This window comes from Lolium rigidum, chromosome 5 (genome assembly GCF_022539505.1).
Source record: "Lolium rigidum isolate FL_2022 chromosome 5, APGP_CSIRO_Lrig_0.1, whole genome shotgun sequence".
Lineage (NCBI taxonomy): Eukaryota > Viridiplantae > Streptophyta > Magnoliopsida > Poales > Poaceae > Lolium > Lolium rigidum.
The window spans coordinates 71,497,517-71,516,425 of record NC_061512.1 but is presented as its reverse complement, the minus strand read 5'-3'; the positions used below and the strand labels follow the sequence as shown (position 1 = coordinate 71,516,425).

At 48.6% G+C, this 18,909-nt stretch overlaps 1 protein-coding gene across 1 annotated transcript; it reads right to left on the bottom strand.

Moving 5' to 3' along the window:
* Positions 1-4,257: 4,257 nt before the first annotated feature.
* LOC124652696 (F-box/LRR-repeat protein 14-like) lies at positions 4,258-6,429 on the bottom strand. The gene is made up of 2 exons (XM_047191733.1): positions 6,230-6,429; positions 4,258-5,828 (listed from the first exon to the last, which is right to left on the bottom strand). Exon 2 carries the CDS (start codon positions 5,777-5,779, stop codon positions 5,090-5,092), a length of 690 nt encoding a protein of 229 aa, XP_047047689.1. The 5' UTR covers positions 5,780-5,828; positions 6,230-6,429; the 3' UTR covers positions 4,258-5,089.
* Between the last annotated feature and the right edge of the window lie 12,480 nt (positions 6,430-18,909).

The following is an 18,909-nucleotide window of genomic DNA, read 5'->3' as shown; positions in this document are numbered from 1 at the left end:
TTAACAAGTGCATAGAAAGGGGCTATTCTCATCCGTAGCATCTGGATGGCCTCTACATTGTTCCAGTTGTAGATGTTGTTTAGGTTGGCAATCCTCTCCTGATCTCGTTGTAACATAGGTCCGTAAGTCACACGAGGATAAGTAGCATGCCTAACTGCTCTCTTGTGGACCATCAGGATCCAGGCTTGTACGCAAATGATGAGTGTTGCGGTGTGATGCACAAGCTGGAGCTGGTCGCTCTACGCAAACAAGATCTATGCATTACGAACGGTCTTATCGAACCCAACTACTTCTACGAACATGAATCGAACACTACAGTAGAGCAGAGGAGTTTCCCCTTACCTCCATCATGACGGACGATGGACACGGCCGAAAGCCGCCGCAGATGTGCGCAGGCTCCGCCGCAGCTAGAGAAGACGATCCTGGTCCGGTGCCGGAGACCGGAGGGAGATGTGCGCTGCCAGATCTAGGTTTCCGCCGCCGCCGTCGGTGCGAAATTTGGGGGAAGTGAAAATTTGGGAGGAGGCTAATGGAGAGGGTAACCAAAGAGGGAGGTTACCCCTACCTTTGCCGCGCAACGCCGCTGGGATTTCGGCTTCTCCCGCCATGCCGAGGCGGAGCTCCCGCGCGAACGGCGTTGTCGATTTTCGTCTCGCCAAGGCCTGGCCCTGGAAAAAACTGTCAAACCGGGCGTTCCTCCGGGGCTTGTCCCAGGAGTGCTTTAAAACCCGTGCTATGCAAGAACGCGAGTGCGTCTAGGGAACCAAACGGCCGAAAATACTGGGCCGATGCGAGCCAAGGGACACCCAGGCTACCAAACGCGCCCTAGGGAATTCTAATTCACTTGCTTCCTTTTTACTGAGCAATCGAGGGTCTCTTGCACACTGGTTGCTTTCGCATTTGTTGACTAGAGACACTTGCTAGCTAGAGTAGAAAGATCTGGTGAGACAGCGAGAGGACACATTTTGATCATCTTCTGGTAGCAAAAAATGCGACTTGGGGGGTGAGAAGTCCTCCAAGCAATTCAATAGATGGTAATTTGGTGTGTACGGCGAGAGAGCGGGCACTAGTACTCGAACTCACGATCCGCGGGTAGCACAGGTATCAGCACTGGGCAACCATCCGGGCTATGCCTCGGTTCACAATCATCATCTTCTGGTAGCTTCCGTGTCGTACCCAAAGTAACAGGAGTAAAAATATGCTAGACATCGGTGTTCTCCGAGTTTATTTAGGCAGAAGAAAGAAGCTACTGGTAACTATAAGCGGAAATCGAGATGAGAAGTCAATTCCAGGAATGGAAGCTTCCTGCTAGTCACCATTATTTCATTTCAAACACCATCAAATAGCTTTCTGTCACGTACTGAGTAGAAGACACCAGGACATTCATATGTTGAAAGTGTATGTTTGGAGAACGACTAGAGGGTTAGATGGTTAGCTTGAGTTGGTGGCTACCCCGCAATCCGGGTTTGAATCTCCTTGGACGCGGATTTGAAGAAGCCCTGGGTGCTAGTGCCCATGGGTCTCTTTTTTTTTTTTTTTTTTTTTTTTTGAAAGTGTATGCTTGCTATACCACAGTTCACAAGCATGTATGCCACATTACAAGAGAATCTCGTACACAGTGCCATGGCATTGAAGTGTCGATAACTTTTTTAAACGTGTACTTATTGAAATAAATCCATGAGAATGCAATAGCTGTGCTGAACTCACTTGGTAACTTTTACTATTTCGGACCAGAGGTAATAAGTTTTAACGTAGACATCTGGTATAGGCATAGTTATCATTCCGGCTGCACGTTCGGTTAATATGGTTAATTCGGTTCGGTTTATTCAGTTAGACGGTAAATACGATTTCAATACTTCGGTTAATACGGTTATGTATACAAATACGATTCGGTTTCGGTAATAACCATTAAACTTCGGTTCGGTTTCGGTAATAACCAAATTAACCAAAGTTGACGCGAATTTTGGATTGAAAAGTAACTTTTATGGTCATATATTTTATTTTCTATATTTTGTATGATCTTACTAAAGATTTTGCAAGAGAGGAAAACAAAAAAGAAAATAATTTTGAATAAATTAAATGTGGATGTATTTTGTATGGCCGTACTAAATGTTTTGCCAAGGAGGAAAAGGAAAAAAAAATATTAATCAGCCAAAATGAGGATTTGAACTAGCAACCTATGGTTACAAACGCAGTCAAACAATGGCCAAACCATCACAGTACAGCATCTTACGTGTAGACTATTCATTTTAGGTGCTATACTAAGATTATGCAGGAAGCTAGGCAGGCCTAGAAAGCGAGATTTTGTGTTGGGTTGGGCGTTCGGTTTTTTCGGTTTAATCGCAGTTTTTCGGTTAAAAACCGAATTAACCGAAGTCCTTTCGGTTTGATGTTTTGTTAACTGAAACCTAACCATAAAACCATAAAAACTGAAATTCAGTTTCGGTTAGGTTTTTTTCGGTTCGGTTTTCAGTTTCGGTTCGGTTATGTGCAGTCGGAGTTATCATGCCGTATATAAATTACTGTATGAGAACAGGCAGCTGGTCATCTGGTCATACATGTGGTTTTATATAGATGTGATCTTGGATTAGAAAACATGAAAGTTAAAGAGGATATATTAAACCAGTCTCATGGTTTACTGCAAAGAACATCCAATGGGAGTTTCTTATCAATAGTGCCCATGGGTCTCGTTTTTTTTTTTTTGAAAGTGTATGTTTGCTATACCACAGTTCACAAGCATGTATGCCACATTACAAGAGAATCTCGTACACAGTGCCATGGCATTGAAGTGTCGATAACTTTTTTAAACGTGTACTTATTGAAATAAATCCATGAGAATGCAATAGCTGTGCTGAACTCACTTGGTAACTTTTACTATTTCGGACCAGAGGTAATAAGTTTTAACGTAGACATCTGGTATAGGCATAGTTATCATGCCGTATATAAATTACTGTATGAGAACAGGCAGCTGGTCATCTGGTCATACATGTGGTTTTATATAGATGTGATCTTGGATTAGAAAACATGAAAGTTAAAGAGGATATATTAAACCAGTCTCATGGTTTACTGCAAAGAACATCCAATGGGAGTTTCTTATCAATCATCGTCCAACTCGCTATTCATTCAAAGGCTACAAGAACCATTCAATTATACAGACCGACGAGCAAAAAGTCCAAAAATATGCCGATTGCATGCCGACGAACAAAATAAGCATCACTATTCACACCACAGCAATAACACCGACAAAAGGTCAAAAGCCTCATTTTATTGACAAAACACATACGGGGTTACTTTAATATTTCAGATCATGCAAAGCCAATCCAAGAACCACGTCACTTTTGTACATATATGGAAGTACATTCACCTATTAGCATATACCAAAATCGGTCACAGGGAAAAAAAGGCAGATATGTGCGTCATATTCATAATCATAACATTTGATTAATAAACATGGGACAAAGACTAACAGTGACATATTTATGTTGAGGATATCAAAACCTGACGTTTGCCTGCCAAGACATAGACCTGTAACTAGCATCGTGCAATCCGAAAGGGTGAAAAAACATAGTGGAACTAGATTGCGTCACTGCCAGGGGCTTTCATTCATCAGATGCCATCCGAAGTTCGCACTTAAATGCTCCAGTATTAAAGAGAAACAGAATGATAGCAGAAAAAGGGGGGAAAGTAGAAGCTAGTATGGAAAGATGATGAAAATTATGATACAGAAGACAACAGGTTTGATGACAATATGTGAATCTGGACTGATGATGTGTAGCCAACGGAAATAACCACTTGAACCTGAAAACACCTGGAAGCCACTTCATGATCTGGACAAATCTGGAAGCCACATTCTTATTTCCCAAAGGCTGCGGGCGGGAAACATACTTGATGATGGAGTAGTGAACTGATCTGGCAGCCCCCTGCACAGCTTCCGGAGAGATGCGAGGACATTGTTCAATGATCAGACAATCTAACTTCTGTGCATAGACCATATGGATGTTGAGCAGAGCAAAATGACAGCTTGCCTGCCATATGGAGTACAAGGATTTAAGCCTATGCAATTGCAGGGATAGAACTTTGGGATCTGGCAAAATATCTACTTAATTAATGGATTGTCTATCAAGGAAGAGAATGGATACAGAAAATTAAAGGGGGACAACGCAAGTAAACAGGAGATCATAAAATCAGCCTCTCTTCTGTGTAACTTTGCTTCAATGACATACAAAAATTATGGGCAAATTAAAAAAAAAAATTCTCTAAAATTTCCTGCCAAGATGATTATCCAATTTGAACTATAAATTAGTATGGAAATTAGCAGTTACATTAGTTTACAGTAAAGTGAATTTTATCCACCCAGGTTGATCTCCTTATACTCTGTATACCAGCGAAAATTCACAAGAATTTATCATCCATCGTCTCGGTAGCTTCCTATTTTTTGCCTTCTGAGATGGAGGTTTCATCCGACTGCGCAATGCAGAGATATCTCTTGAGCTACATTTTACCAATGACCCCATGAGTGACTGGATGACAAAGACTCTGAGCACCTGCCAAAAATTCAGGGCCGTGCACCCTATCCCATTTGAAGATGGTAGCCTTCTATAATCGTTTCTTTCTTTTGAATTTATTCTGCATCTGCAACAATCTGCGAGGCCAACCTAGCAAATAAGCGACTGACAGTCCTCAAATATACTATTCTGGCAAGGGATCCTGAGTTCCACCCTATCAGAACAAATAACCATTCCATCTTACCTTTGTTCCAGAAAATTAGTATGAATTAACAAATGGATAAAGTACTCTGCAAGTGGTTTTCTGTCTGTATGTCCCTCCTGCTTCTCAGGCCATGCCAACATTTCTGTACTGTTGCCTACCATGTAGTCCAAAATGTTGATGCTTCAATTGATGAAAGCTACAATAATTAGTTGTATTAACTCTCCTGGTGACAGATATTGCAGCATAACTTTTTTAGAAAATACCCAACTAGAAGATCCTTGAAAGAATAACCTTCTCCCTGGCAAATTCTCGTAAATCTCTTGCTCACAGGCCAAACAACAACCATGGCAGCATGAAATTTCAGTAGTCAGTTTCATGACTAACCATCCATTTCCATATGATAATATCCCTCATGAACGTCCCATACTCCTCCCTTCATCTCAAATTCCAACTTGCGTAGCTTCATCCAACCTGGACCCAACTTTAGGAGATCAGAAAGGCTGATTCCATAGCAGTTCTTCACTACAAGTTCTACCAACGACCCATTCAAACCTAGATACTCTAGCCACTCTGACTTGGTGCTGCCAATTTTCTCACAGTTGATAAGGTGGAGAGAGGATAGACTGTTGCAACCAACCGCAACGGAGAGAAGCCCACTCGAAGTTATTTCTGTTGCTGAGTTCAGCCTGAGGGAAACCAGCTTGTCGCAGTAACGAAGATAACCAAGACCGGTGTCATCAATGCTCGAACAGAAGTTCAGTGTGAGATCAGTCAGAGAGGGGCAGCAGGATAAAATCACAAAGAGGTCATGGCTGTCCAGCTGATCCCCATGGGAAGGTGTCCAGCCAGCGTAATCGATCTCTACTTTCCACAGATTGGGGAACCGGGAGAAGAGTGACACCAACTCTTCAGTCTTAAGGCAAAGGCTGCAACCAACGCGGATAGATTCCTTCTGCTCAGCCTCGATTGCGAAGAGACGCTTCGAGACAAGGGAAAGAGAATTCAAATCGCTTCTCTTGGTAACCCTCCTGACGATCTCTGCCAGCAGCGCCTCCGGGAGATCCTCCATCGCCTACTGGGGGCAACCTCGAGTTTCGGTGGGTATCCAGAATCCTGGACTAAAATACAATGAGATCAATATTAAGTATATGAAAATAAACTAATAGTACTAGTACATTAGATATAATAATTTATGCAATGATGAAGCTTCTGAACATTTGTTCAGTATCAGTTGATAATTGGTGGGTTCATCTGATTGTTGATCAAATAATAAATAAACTACAGGAAGCGTCATCGAAAATATCCTAAATTCAGTACTTGCTCCACCTTCCTTCGCAACATGCATTTCTGTTCATTTCGCACATTAAGGGAACAACTACGTAATGTATGAAGATGAATTTTCTTACATGTGTAAGAAGATGGAGTTAACCTAGCTGGTCAATACTGGTCTCCTGCTCGCCGAATCAACCAAATCTAACCAAATGGACCCGCAGAAAAATCAAATCGAAGCCATACATACCAGAATGAGGAAGCAACCAACGGAGAGGTGCCGATTGAGAAGAAACGGTAGCCACCCACCGTGGATCGACCAGCGAGGGAGGGCTCCGCCAGTCCGCCTCCGGTCTATTTCGAAGGGCAAGTTCCAGACTGAGGCCTATGGAGGAGAACCCTGAAACCCTAGTCTCGCTCTGTTCTTCGTCTTTCCGAGAGGAAGGGGACGGGGATATTTTACCAAGGGTAAATGAAGAACAGACCAAGAGTGTTTCTGTGCAATTTGTTTGCTCTTGCAGGGCTCTTTTACAAATTTCTAGGGTTCACCGTACACGTAACTCCTGGTGTGCTGCACCGCCAACGGGCACCCAACCAGCAACCACGAAAGAGCGTGAGCAGGTTAAAACAAGACTGCACGATATAAAAGAACGATATTATATTTTATATTACTAAACTATTTAAATTGGAGTGCATCGAATATTACTTACGATTTTTATATTGGAGTGCATCGAATGTACTTGTCAGACACTAGTAGTGGTGTGTAATAGTAAGATTAGTAGTATGGAATAGTGTGTTAATAGCTGTAAGGGTAGTATCGGTATTCCACCTGTGGTTGTCATGTTGTAGTTGGTTAGGTCTATATAACCTACCACTTGTATCCTGTTGCAAAAAAACCAAGATTATAAACCCTAATTTTATTTCCTACAATTTATCGACCCGAGTGCTCCAATTTCCCCCTTTTCCATCGATTTATCGTCAGCGATCCACCGGGATCCTGACAGAGTGGTATCAGAGCGGTCGATCCATTGGCCTGCTCCCCACCCTTCCCTCCCTCGTCTCCAGATTTCCATCGAGGAATCCTCTTTTTCCAGTCGCACCGGCGATCCCCATCCTCTCTTCCCAAATCGATCAAGGTTAGCTCCAGATTGGCATCCATGGCGAGCTCCCCGTCGACTTTCCCCTTCTTGTTTCCCCCCACCAGACCCGCGTACACGCCCGATACTGGCTTCTTCCCAGCTCCAGACCCGAGTCCGTCCACCGTCCCATCCATCTCCTCCACCACCACCGCCCCCTGCACTCTCACTTCTAGCTGTGTGCGATTGTCACCACCACCGCCTGCAGAGACGCCGGTCACCGCACCCACAGGCCGTACTGCCAAGGTCCACCGTGCTCATATCCCCTCCAGGAGCTCTAGCTCGACCACTCCCAATCGAGAGCACCAGACGCCCCAGAGCCACGCCTCGTACACACCATCGGACCCGATCCCGACCTACACCCCACACACCTACCGCTCCTCCTCCAAGACTTCCAGGCGCCGGCCGCCATCCACTCTGCATCCGTCACCAAGGAGCGAGGCAAGTAGCCTGCTCGAGATTCCTGTCGAGACGCCCCTGTTCGCGCTCCCGGTCGTCGGTGGTCCCGTCCTCACGGAAATGGAGCCCGTGCTGTATGCCTCAACAACCCAGCGGAACAAGCAGAACACTTCGACTGCTGCGTCAATGCCAAGGTCCTTCTCTGGTACCACCTCTGGCTCGTCCGCGTCAAGCGTTGTCCCTGCCCCGACACCACTCTTCGGCTTCACATCATCATCAGTAAGCGCATCGACAAGTACCACCTCTTCCCAGTGCTCATCTGCTCCCTCAATTTCGCCCAGTCCTGCTACTTCTTCTGTCGCCCAGCAGATGTTTGGTGAAATGCCAACGCCACGATTGGAGTATGAGAACTATTCCTCTGGGAATCCAAATAAAATTCAGAGTTCATGTGTGCAAGGTGGAAGCAACAATCCGTATGAGCATGATCTTGATGGACAGCCACACCATTATGGCTTTGATAATCTCAAGCGCCAAACTGTAATTCGAGCAGATGGTACTGAGCATAGCTTCTATGGGCTACCAGAAAATTATCTGCTAGATCAAGCTACTCTTGGTCCATTGTTTGATGCCTATGATGATGACATGGATGGCTGCTCAACTGAATTGGTTGATGTGTTTCTTGGCACTCCGGAGCAACAGAAAAGTGACCAGTTTGCCAACTGCTTTTGCGAGGCCCTGAATGCATTCAGTAAAGATACTCCTGAGCGAGTATCCCATGCCTATGATGTCAACACAAAGGGCTGCACTGATGAGTCAGTTCATGTGTTTGTTAACCCTCCTGAGCAGCAGCCATATGAAGGAGAGCGACAAGAAAGTGGACAGCTTCCCAAGTGTTTCAGCAAGGCATCAGAAATTGTATTACCATTCCAACAGCCTCCCATGTCTGCTACTGCTACTGACCAAATGCAGTTTCAGGCATCCAAGAGCATGCCAAATTATGATGTGTACGAGAAAGAAGATAGTACTTGCATAAACATTATCTCAGGTGTGAGGGATTTCACTATTGAGCTGCACCAGCAAAATGATGAGAGGGCAAGCCATTGTCCAGTTATGACGGCCTCCGATTCACTTGTCACAAGATCAAGCCAGCTCAGTGTTGATCATAGTATGAGCAGATTAAGGATGCTATGGGATCCAGGAGCTTTAGCACCTCTTCACTCAAGCAAGGCTGAGCCTGCTAGGGAACTTGGTTATGTGGCTATGTTAGTCCCTGAAGTTATGAGTTTATGCATCCAAGATGGCTCTTATGTACAGAAGCTGAGAGACTCAAGTTGCAGCGTGTTGGTAACTCATCAGAGAAGAAAAGAATGGCATCCAGGAGCAGATACAATTCCAAGTTCAACATCGACCAGAGATAATCGATTCTACTATGGAGTGCCATCAAGCCATCATGGAATCCAATTTTTTTGGGATCCAGGCATTTTGAACCAAATGCATATTATGCCATTAGTACTCTCTGCAAGTTACAAGGAAGTTACAGGAGGTTGCCTTGCCGACCAGGAGCTCATGTCAAATACTTCTTGCAAAGTCGCAACGTTTACATGGCACAACTCAATAACCGCTTGCCGGAGTTGCCTACATCCTAAAGTCGACATCACGGAAATAGATACTGAAGAAGTTGTGGTCAAGGTAAACGGTGGCAACTCAATAATTAGTCCTGGGAGACCTACTGGTGGTATATTCAGTTTCACCAATGAGATGAAACCGGATACTGGATTGCTTGTTGTGTGTTTCAACAACACCTCAGATAATGCATTCAGCGAAGAGGCTGCAGATTTTACATTTCCACATGGTCCTAGCATCTTATATGAGCTATGGTGGTTGACCAAAGGGACTGGATATGTATTGAGACATTTATTGGCTGTGAAGTATGGTACTCACAATTACACTTCCTTCATTGGTACTGCTGCCAGTATGTGTTGGCGTCCTGCAAATTCAGTTCAGCAAATAAGAAACATTGCAGCTCTGCTTCCTTTTCATCAGTGCATATTACTAAGTAGTGCAGTATGTCTATGGGACCCTGGAATTGCAATTTCCTCATACATGTATAGCTGGTTGGAAATGACAGCGGTGAATACATCAACTTGGTTACAAAGTCCATTACCAATGAACAAAACCTCTTCCGTTTGGGATCCTGGTATTGAATCCCTCTATTTTTCATGCAACCGGCTGAACATAACAAAGCTGATTCAGATTAAGGGCTGGACCAGTATGACATATAATGACATCTTCTTACCTGAATATACATACATCTTGATCTTCCTTCATGTCCAATGGAAGTTAGTCCGGCGAGGGGTCCATGAGACTGACAGAGCAAAGCATATGCTGCTATCTTCACCAATATATCTTCAGAACAGGGAAATGAATATTTTCTTCATCACATTTCTACCTCCCTAATATGGTGAATGAATGCTGAAGGATAGTTGATAATGATAAAATTTTCTGAAGAAACTTGTCCATTGCTGAGCAATGGTCTTGAGGAGGGGGTAATGTCAGGCACTAGTAGTGGTGTGTAATAGTAAGATTAGTAGTATGGAATAGTGTGTTAATAGCTGTAAGGGTAGTATCGGTATTCCACCTGTGGTTGTCATGTTGTAGTTGGTTAGGTCTATATAACCTACCACTTGTATCCTGTTGCAAAAAAACCAAGATTATAAACCCTAATTTTATTTCCTACAATTTATCGACCCGAGTGCTCCAATTTCCCCCTTTTCCATCGATTTATCGTCAGCGATCCACCGGGATCCTGACAGTACTCCTCTATCCTAAAAATCTGAACTTTGAGTAAATTCGTATGTATCTGAGTCTAGATACACACGAATTTTAAATAACTTGAGGCATCCTTTTTAGGACGCAGGGAGTACAAACAAATCTGAGTTATCTGAAAAAACATCAACGCCCGGTTATTAGAGTATACAACATACAAATTTGCGAGCCATGTCGAGAATGACAGACATGCCTCACTTAGGGCATATGGAATGGAGGTGCTTACACAAGTACTTAGAAAAATTAAGTGGTTGTCCCCTAAACACCGGTGGTTATTTATATTAGAACTTTTTTTGGAGCTGGTTATTTATTTATATGGGTGTGACTATTTTTCAGTCAACTGAGAACTAACTTCGTTCATCAAATCTCAGGTACAACTCATGTTGCAACACATGGCTAACACGAATAACGGTGCAAATTAAATAGTGTAGGGCTTTACTGAGCACGAACTTACACTAGTAGGAAAAGCCTCATTAGTGGCGCACGAAAAAATAATTCTGTGGCGCATGAGCGGTGCGCCACAGAAACGTCGCCACAAAAATAAGGTTTCTGTGGCGCACCGGACCATGCGCCACAGAATTAAGGTTTCTGTGGCTCACTAGGTGTGGTGCGCCACAGAAATAAGTGGTTATGTGGCGCATATGATCTAGCTGCGCCACTGAATTATATTTTGGTGTGCCACAGAACAATGTACAGGTATACTCGATTTTGTGCTCCCTGGTGTATTATACAGTTTTTATACAGGTTTTATACAGGTTTTGTACACAGTATACAGGTTATATACTGATATAATATAGACAGATATAATATGGCATATACAATCATCACATCATCATCACATTACTTAGAGCCCGATCGAGTTATACATATAGCTCCATACAACTCATAATCCATGCAAATTAATTAAGTTCATCATCTCTAGATACAAATGAAGTGACACCGGCCGCCGCCTACACTAGGATGAAATAGAGTACCGCCGCGACGATGGTGAGCAAGAGCGAGAGCACAAGGAAGGTCTTCATCTTCATCTTGCTCTTGTTCGACTGGTGCTTTCTCCACTTGGCAACCGCCTCGTGTCTAGTCGGGTACCCTTTGTAGCAGTAGCCGCTGAACTTGTGCACCTGTTTCTTGCACTCCTCCCACTCCTCGTACACTCCTGGAACCCGCTCCTCGAACACGACGTAGTACGTCATCTCTATGGACACAAGGCATATTAGTATATAACGGAATGGAAAGAGTTAGAGGGTTCACATGCATACATATTCACAAGAATTAAAGCAAGGAAATAATAATAAACCTAAAAGACATATAGCATCGGTATCACATAAGTAATCAAGTTCAACGTTAACGACTACAATAGTAATTGAAGTCCAACAATGATGACCACCGTTTCGAGCAAATTAAGCAAGTTTAGTTTACAACACGGTACAAATTGTCCATCCATTCAAAGTAATGCTAGGCACACCGGCCTCGATCAACGAGACGTCTTCTTGAGCGGCTCCGGGAACGGCTTGTACAAGTCCTTCATCGTCCACGTCCTTCCATCACCCTGCCTATGTAGGCGTTCTTCGGTATCCCTCTTAGACAACCCTATGTGTCGTGGATGTGACCACGGCAGATGCTACAGGGGGTAGCACTTCATTGATGCGAGGGTAAGGGAACATCGCCATCTACGGGTCGAGGTGCAAGAGACGCAAGGGTTTTACCCAGGTTCAGCCCCTCCGGAGAGTAAAAGGCCTACGTCCTGCTAGATCTTTATTGCTCAGTGGAGAATTACAATGGGGGGGCTCAGTCGGCGAGAAGCCAAGAGCTTACAATGAGGAGATTGGATCTCAGATGATGTGTCCTTCTAGGGTTTAGCCCGGGGGTTTATATTTCCACCCCCGGCCTAGGGTTACAAAGGGATAACACCGAATCGTATCAGTTACTACAAATCCGGGATACCGCACCCTTCTTCAAGTAATCTCTATCTTGAACCGAGCAGATCTTCTCCTTAGGACTTCGGCCCAGTCGCCTTCGGGCCCAGTCGGTTGGGCGACTGGCGGTCCTCCCTGGGCCTTCATCCTCATGGCAAGTGGGACTGGCGACCCACCCCCTAAGGGCATACCCCCATCAGTAGTCCCCGAGCGCGGTGGTGACGAAGTGTAGATCCGGCACGGGTCGCGGAGAGGCACGAAGGCGGATTGAGGTGAATCACCGCCGGGCTCCCGAAGTAAACTCCAGCGGATCGCTAGTCTTCACTCGCCTGAACTTGATGAGCCATTCGACGCAGGACAGTCGGCGTTGTGCCAGTCGTCGTATGGCAGTCGGCGCATGCCAGTCGCCGCGAGTCGGTCGGCGTAAGTCTCGTGCGCGGACACGTGGAGGAGGCAACGGCTAGATTTCACGTTGACCGAGGTGCAGACCGTTTGCATGGAGTTGACCGTTGGGCCCGATGGGACTGTTAACGGCTAGTCTTAACGCCCGTTCCGCTGATCCCGCCGCCGATCCCTGACCGTTGATCACGGGGCGGCGATCTCGCGGCGAATCAACGGGTGGATTTGGTGCTTATCCGGGGCGAGTGCAGCGATATAAAAGGCCGAACCCGGGGTTAGGGCTTATCACTCCGCCACATTCTTCCTTCATTCTCTTCTCTTTTCGCCAAGAGCTCCCGAGCGCAACCATGGCGGCGAGAGCCTGGGGCAAGTCCAAGGTCACGCGCGAGTCCCTCCTTCCGTACGTCGCCTCCGGGGTCATCCCCGAGTTCAAACAGGAGCGCTGGCGAGTTCCGCCGGCGAACGAGGTGGAGCCGCTCCCGAGGCCGGGCGAATTCATGCTTTTCCTCGGCTTCTCGGATCGCGGATTCGCGCTCCCGTCCTCCGACTTCATCCGCCAGTTTTTGGCCTTCTACGGCATCAAGATATGCGACACCGGGGCCGCACGGTGTACAGACAGATCTCCCTGTTCGTAGCACCGTGCGAGTGCTACCTGGGCTGCCCGCCCTATTTCCCCCTGTGGGTATCAGTCTTCCACGGGCGGGCGACTCGGGCCAACAAGGGCAGCGAAGCGCTCATCCCGAACGGCGGAATCACCTTTCAGGTGAAATCCGGGGAGAGCTTCATCGACATGGCGCTCCCCAAGAAGGCGCAGTCGCAGTGGCGCCGCTTCTGGTTTTACGCCAAGGAGTACACTCCCTCCGGCGAGGTTTGCATTCCCCAGCTCAACCCCGAGCCCGGCGTCCCGCGACGTCTCAATGTCCGGTCGCTGCCGCGCGAGCAAGAGGAAGTGGTGAAGGAGATGCGCCAGGCGATCCAGGCGCTAAAGGACAATGGCCTGACGGCGGCCAACATGTACAACTGCTGGCTTGGCCGCCGGCTGATCCCCCTGCGGTGCCGAGCTCATCCCATGTGGGAGTACCGGGGGCAAAACGACTGCACCCGGTCGACGGCGACCGAGTGGGACGAGGGCGAGTATCGGAAGGCACTCGCCAAGATCACCACGGCCACCTTTTCCTCCTTCGAGGACGGCCTGCAGCCCTACTCCGAAGATACCCCGGCGCCTCAGTAACGCCTCGTGCGGTGACTCCAAACGCCTTGGCAATGTCTCTCTTTTCGACTTGTTTCCTTGATTCGAATGTAGCGGTGGCAGAAAATTGCTGACCACCTCCCCCCCCTCGCCGGGAAGGAGCCTCCGGAAATGACCGAAGGCGAAGAAGAAGAGGTCGACGACGAGGAGGAGCGCACTGAGTCGGACTCCGAGGCACGGGACTTCATCCGACTCCCGCGCGGGTCGAAGAGGGGCGCCGGATCCTCGTCTCAGGGCGCAGTTGATGAGGAGGCGACCTCTCACCTTGAGGGAGAGGCGGAGCCCTCCAAGGAAGGGGCCGAGTTGCCGTCGAGCGACCGCGCCCGACTATCCCGGAAGGTTCCATGAAGCTCCGGCGCCCCCGAAGGACGCAATCGACGCGGGAGCTCGGGCCGGTCCGGCGTAAAGGCAATCCCCACGGTGAAGTAAGTGCTCCCCGTCAAACCTTTTCTCTTTATGGCGGGATTGGACGTCAAGTCACCTTGCTCCCCTGCAGGTCCAAGAAGAAGATCTTGGCAAGACCGGCCACAACTGGGGCGGCGGCCACGAGGGCGGCCGAGGCGAAGAAGAAGGCCGCGGAGAAGAAAGCGGCGCCTTCCGACCTCGGGGGCGCGGGGTCGGCTCCGGAGGAGCCTGTCACCGCGAGCCAGGCTGAGAGGACGGGCGCCAGCCATGCCGAGCCCACCGCCGAAGTCTTCCCCCTGCCCAGCATGGTTCGCGGGGGCACGGCGAGCGCAGCGATGGGACCGGGCGCCGTTCCACCCGTGGTGGAGGAGGAGTCGGCGGGCGTCGGGTCGACCGAGGGCCAGAAGGCGCCTGAAGCCGAAGAAAACATCGTCGAGGAGGGCGGCCTCTCGGAGCCGCTGAAGGAGCGCCGGTCCAAGGCTGCTAGGGACCGAGCCCCACCTAGCGACGTCGATACGCGGACGAGCGAGGCGCCGTCGACCGAAGCGGTGATGCGGGCGGGGGAGGCGGCCGAGTCGCGCCATCCACCGCCCTCTACCTTGACCTTCACTGAGCTCCACACGGCGCTTGGTGAAGCACACGTGGTGAGTATTTCTGTACTCGCAGTCCAGTCACCCCCAGTCCCCGAGGGTCGACTTGGCCTGAAAGGGCGAGTCGAGTCTCCTTTTGCCTATCTGGACTGCTTTTATCGACCTTGGCATTGTTTTTGATTTTGTGCAGGCGGAGGTTAAGCGATTGACCGCGCTCGTGGAGGAGGCGGCGCAAAAGAACCGGAAGCTTATTGCTCTGGGCAGTAAGTCATGCCCGCTCGCCTTCCTCACTCAGTCCGCGCCGGCCTTGATTGTACTTCGTTCTCACCGCCCTCTTTTTTTGTAGCAGAGGCGCAGGCGAAGGCTCTTGCCGAGGCGCGGGAAGGGTTTGTCAAGGAATCCTTCTACCGCGAAGCCGAGTTCCGGGCGCAGCAGGCCGAAGAGGCCCGGAAAAGGGCGAAAGTGGAGGTGGCGTAATTGACGAAGGTCTTGGAGCAGAAGGGCCGGGAACTGGAAGATGTCATCGCCGAGTACAAGGTGAAGCTGGAGGCCGCAACTGATGCGCGGGATTCCGCGCGTGGGGCCGCCGCGGCTCTGCGGGAAGAGGTTGCGGCCTTGAAGCAGCAGCACGCCAAGGAGTTGGCTGCGGAAAAGGAGGCGTCCGAAGGCATCGTCCCGGCGGTGCAGCGCGAGAAGACCAATGTGACGCCCGAACCGCGATCCCGAGGATTCCGCGCGATCCCGCCGAAATCCGCACGATATCGATTTCGAGACGCCCTCCGACACGACGTGCGCGACGAATCACACACGTGATGCCGGAGGAATTAACACGAGCGGTAACATTACAACGAGGATTACAATAGAGCCCACAAGAAACATATATTACAACAACGACTCCAACGAGTCAAGATACAAATATACAATACAAAGATCCGAATCATACGGAAGATCGAATACGTCCGAGTACTGACAAGATACAAATTGGACTAAGAGTCCCGAAGATAACCAATGGCGTCTATAACCCCGCCCTGGCCAAGCCGAAGGGTAACCTTGCTAACGTCGTCATCTCGCACTGCCAAAGTCGGGCCACTCCGTTGCCGACAAAAGGAAGGAAGCAAAAGAGAAGGGAAAAGGCGAGAGTAAGTACCAAGGAACGAACTCCGCACGTACTTAGCGAGACTTAGAAATGGCTATGCTCGCCGAGCGAGTATATATATATATCGCCCGGGGCTATATGGTAGGTTTAGCGGCAAAGCAAAACTATAACCAATAGAGACACACTACAACATCCGTCTACTCGCATAAGATAAGAGAGCGCACAAGGTACCGTATAAATACTACACAAACATAACCCAGCCCAAATACACATATCCCCTCCAACAATTGCGAAGAGGCAATGTAAAAGGCACTCAACGGCTGGACAAGTTTTATTAGGTATCGGTTGTAGTAATGCTATATTACTACGCAAATTATTAGCGCATTATTAGCAACAAGATAACGGTGTAAGTTGTTCTATGATCAAGCTATACAATTCCAAGTCATCCATAACCGCTGACACGGCACTTATCGATAAGATGTACACCCCGGCAGGTTGCCCAAATGTAACCATACGCATGCTCGACCCACTTACGACAAGTGGATGTCTCACAACAAGACCGTTCCCGACCAACAAGAAAGTCTAGTGGGCCACCCAACTAAGCTACCCGTGACGAGTCCCGCCGTACTCCGAGACCCGACTCGGGGTTTGCGTCGGCGGCTAGGCGTGCAAACCACACGCTTCGCTAAACGTCCGCGGGGTACAATACGGGATTATAAACGGACCGAAGGCAACAGGAAGTAAACACCCGAAGGCAACAGGAAGTAAAGCATGGCATACATGGCATAGGCAAATAAAACCAAGGTTGTGGCTCCCTTTTCAACTGACTTGAGAAAAGGTAATGGGTGAGGGGGGGTCCCAATAATCGTCCCCACGCATGGGTAGAGCGCTCAATCTCGTAACAGATAACAAGAACTCGGGTCCTAGGGGACATTAGCGAGTCAAAGTTCCGATGCTTTCGCAAAGGGGCTCACAGATGCCTCTGCTTACAATTTTAGTTGTTAACAAATAAGTAAAACATGTGTATCTCCAACAACTGATATAGCATGTGATAACCTCCCAACAACCCAACATATCCCGATATCAGATCGAGATAACAACAGAGCCTAAACACGCCTACGACTCGCAAGGCTCAAACATCAAGCAACGGCTATGGGTAAGGAATGATACATATAGGATTATTATGGTAAACAAGTGGGAATAGGACACGTGACTCAATAAAGAAGCGCAACATAAGGATAGCAATGCGAGGGAGAGTGTATAATAGGTGAAGAGAGAGGGCTCGCCTGTGAAAAGCTGCAGAAGCACTTGTCGTATCTCACAACACCACTTCGTGATCCTATCCGGGAAGAAGCAAATGCTGGAACACACAACGCATGCAAGTCTTACTACTACGGAATAAGAATCGGCATGATCATGATAAGATATGCATGACATGGCAGATATGATGCGATGCACTTATCCATATTAATCGGAGTCGGAACACCGGACAAACAGATTACAATTGAAGTTGCATTCCTACCGGAAAATTTAAGTGTTGATTAGCATGGCATATCATAGCAGGGGTGCGCTACTACAATATTAAATGGAACCGGGACAACATTTATATAGTATCCCACATATTCCATATGTTATTTATTAGGTGATAATGCAAACTACCACGAAATTATATGATGTGTGATGCAATAGCAAGCATGGATGGCATATTCATGTTTTTCACATTTTTCTGGTTGATAAACATATAAAACACTTTCTGTTTTGATTTACCGTTTAAAAGATATGATTTTCCCAAGTTATAGCAAAATCCTGCAATTTTTCAGAAAAACAGAGAAACAGCAGCAGACTTTTCTCACCCACGAAAAACTAGACACTGCAACGGACCAGCGGGGCCAGGGAGCGCTGACTGGGCGCTGACGCAGCAGGTGGGCGTGGACGTTTTCTCACCGGACAAGGAGCTAGCCCCAAAGGCTGACGGAAGGGACCTAGCTGTCAGCAGGGAAGGACAAACAAATGAGACAAAAAGGTTGGACTTATGTACCAGCACAGGTTTTGATCTTGGGTCTCACGGGAAGGATTAGCAAGGTGATTACCACTGGGCCGCTGTTTGCTTCATGCGAAAGGTGGAGACGCTCAATTCTCGACAGCATCCAAGGCGGAAACTTGGCCATGCACGAAGGCATCGGACATGCAGGGACGCGGCGCGGTGCTCGCCGGCGAGCGATTTCATCGACGGACGGATCTTGGCGACGCGGAACGTGCGCGGGAGCGGCCGGAACTTGAGTGGTCGCAGAAGAGAGGCGACGCGGCCGGGTCAGACGCAGAAAGTGGCGACCTGCGGACGCATGCATGGAACGGAGGTGACGACGGGGCAGACGGAGCCGGTCGGCTGCCGGCGTTCTTGCTGGTGGAGACGAAGACCGAGACAGACGTCGGGGAACCAGAAAGGACCGGACTTTGTTCTGGTAGACGCTGGAGTTGTGACGGCGACGAGGTCCTGCGGAGGACGGCGGCGATCAACGCCAGTAGCACGGCAAGAAAAGAGACAGAGACCGGGAAGACGTAGAGCTCACCACGGAGAGCCGGGCGGCGAGGTGCTTGAAGACGCCGACGTGGCCACGGCGTCGACGCTTGGCGAGCTGGAGGCGGCCGGGATGAAGCGGCCGGAGGCGGAGACGCAGGACTGGCCGCAGCAGCGCGGCGACGCGGCCGGGGGCGGACGATGACGATGGGAGGCGAGGTAGAGGCGCGCGGCAGCGCACGGTGGAGACGGAGACCGGCGGCCACCCGCGTACGCGTGCAGGAAGACGAGGACGAGGACGAGGAAAACGTCCCGGTCGGCTCGACGCGGTGCTGCAGGGAGGAACTGGGGAGGTGCAGGTCTGGACGGACGGCGTCGATGCTGCGTGCAGCCGCA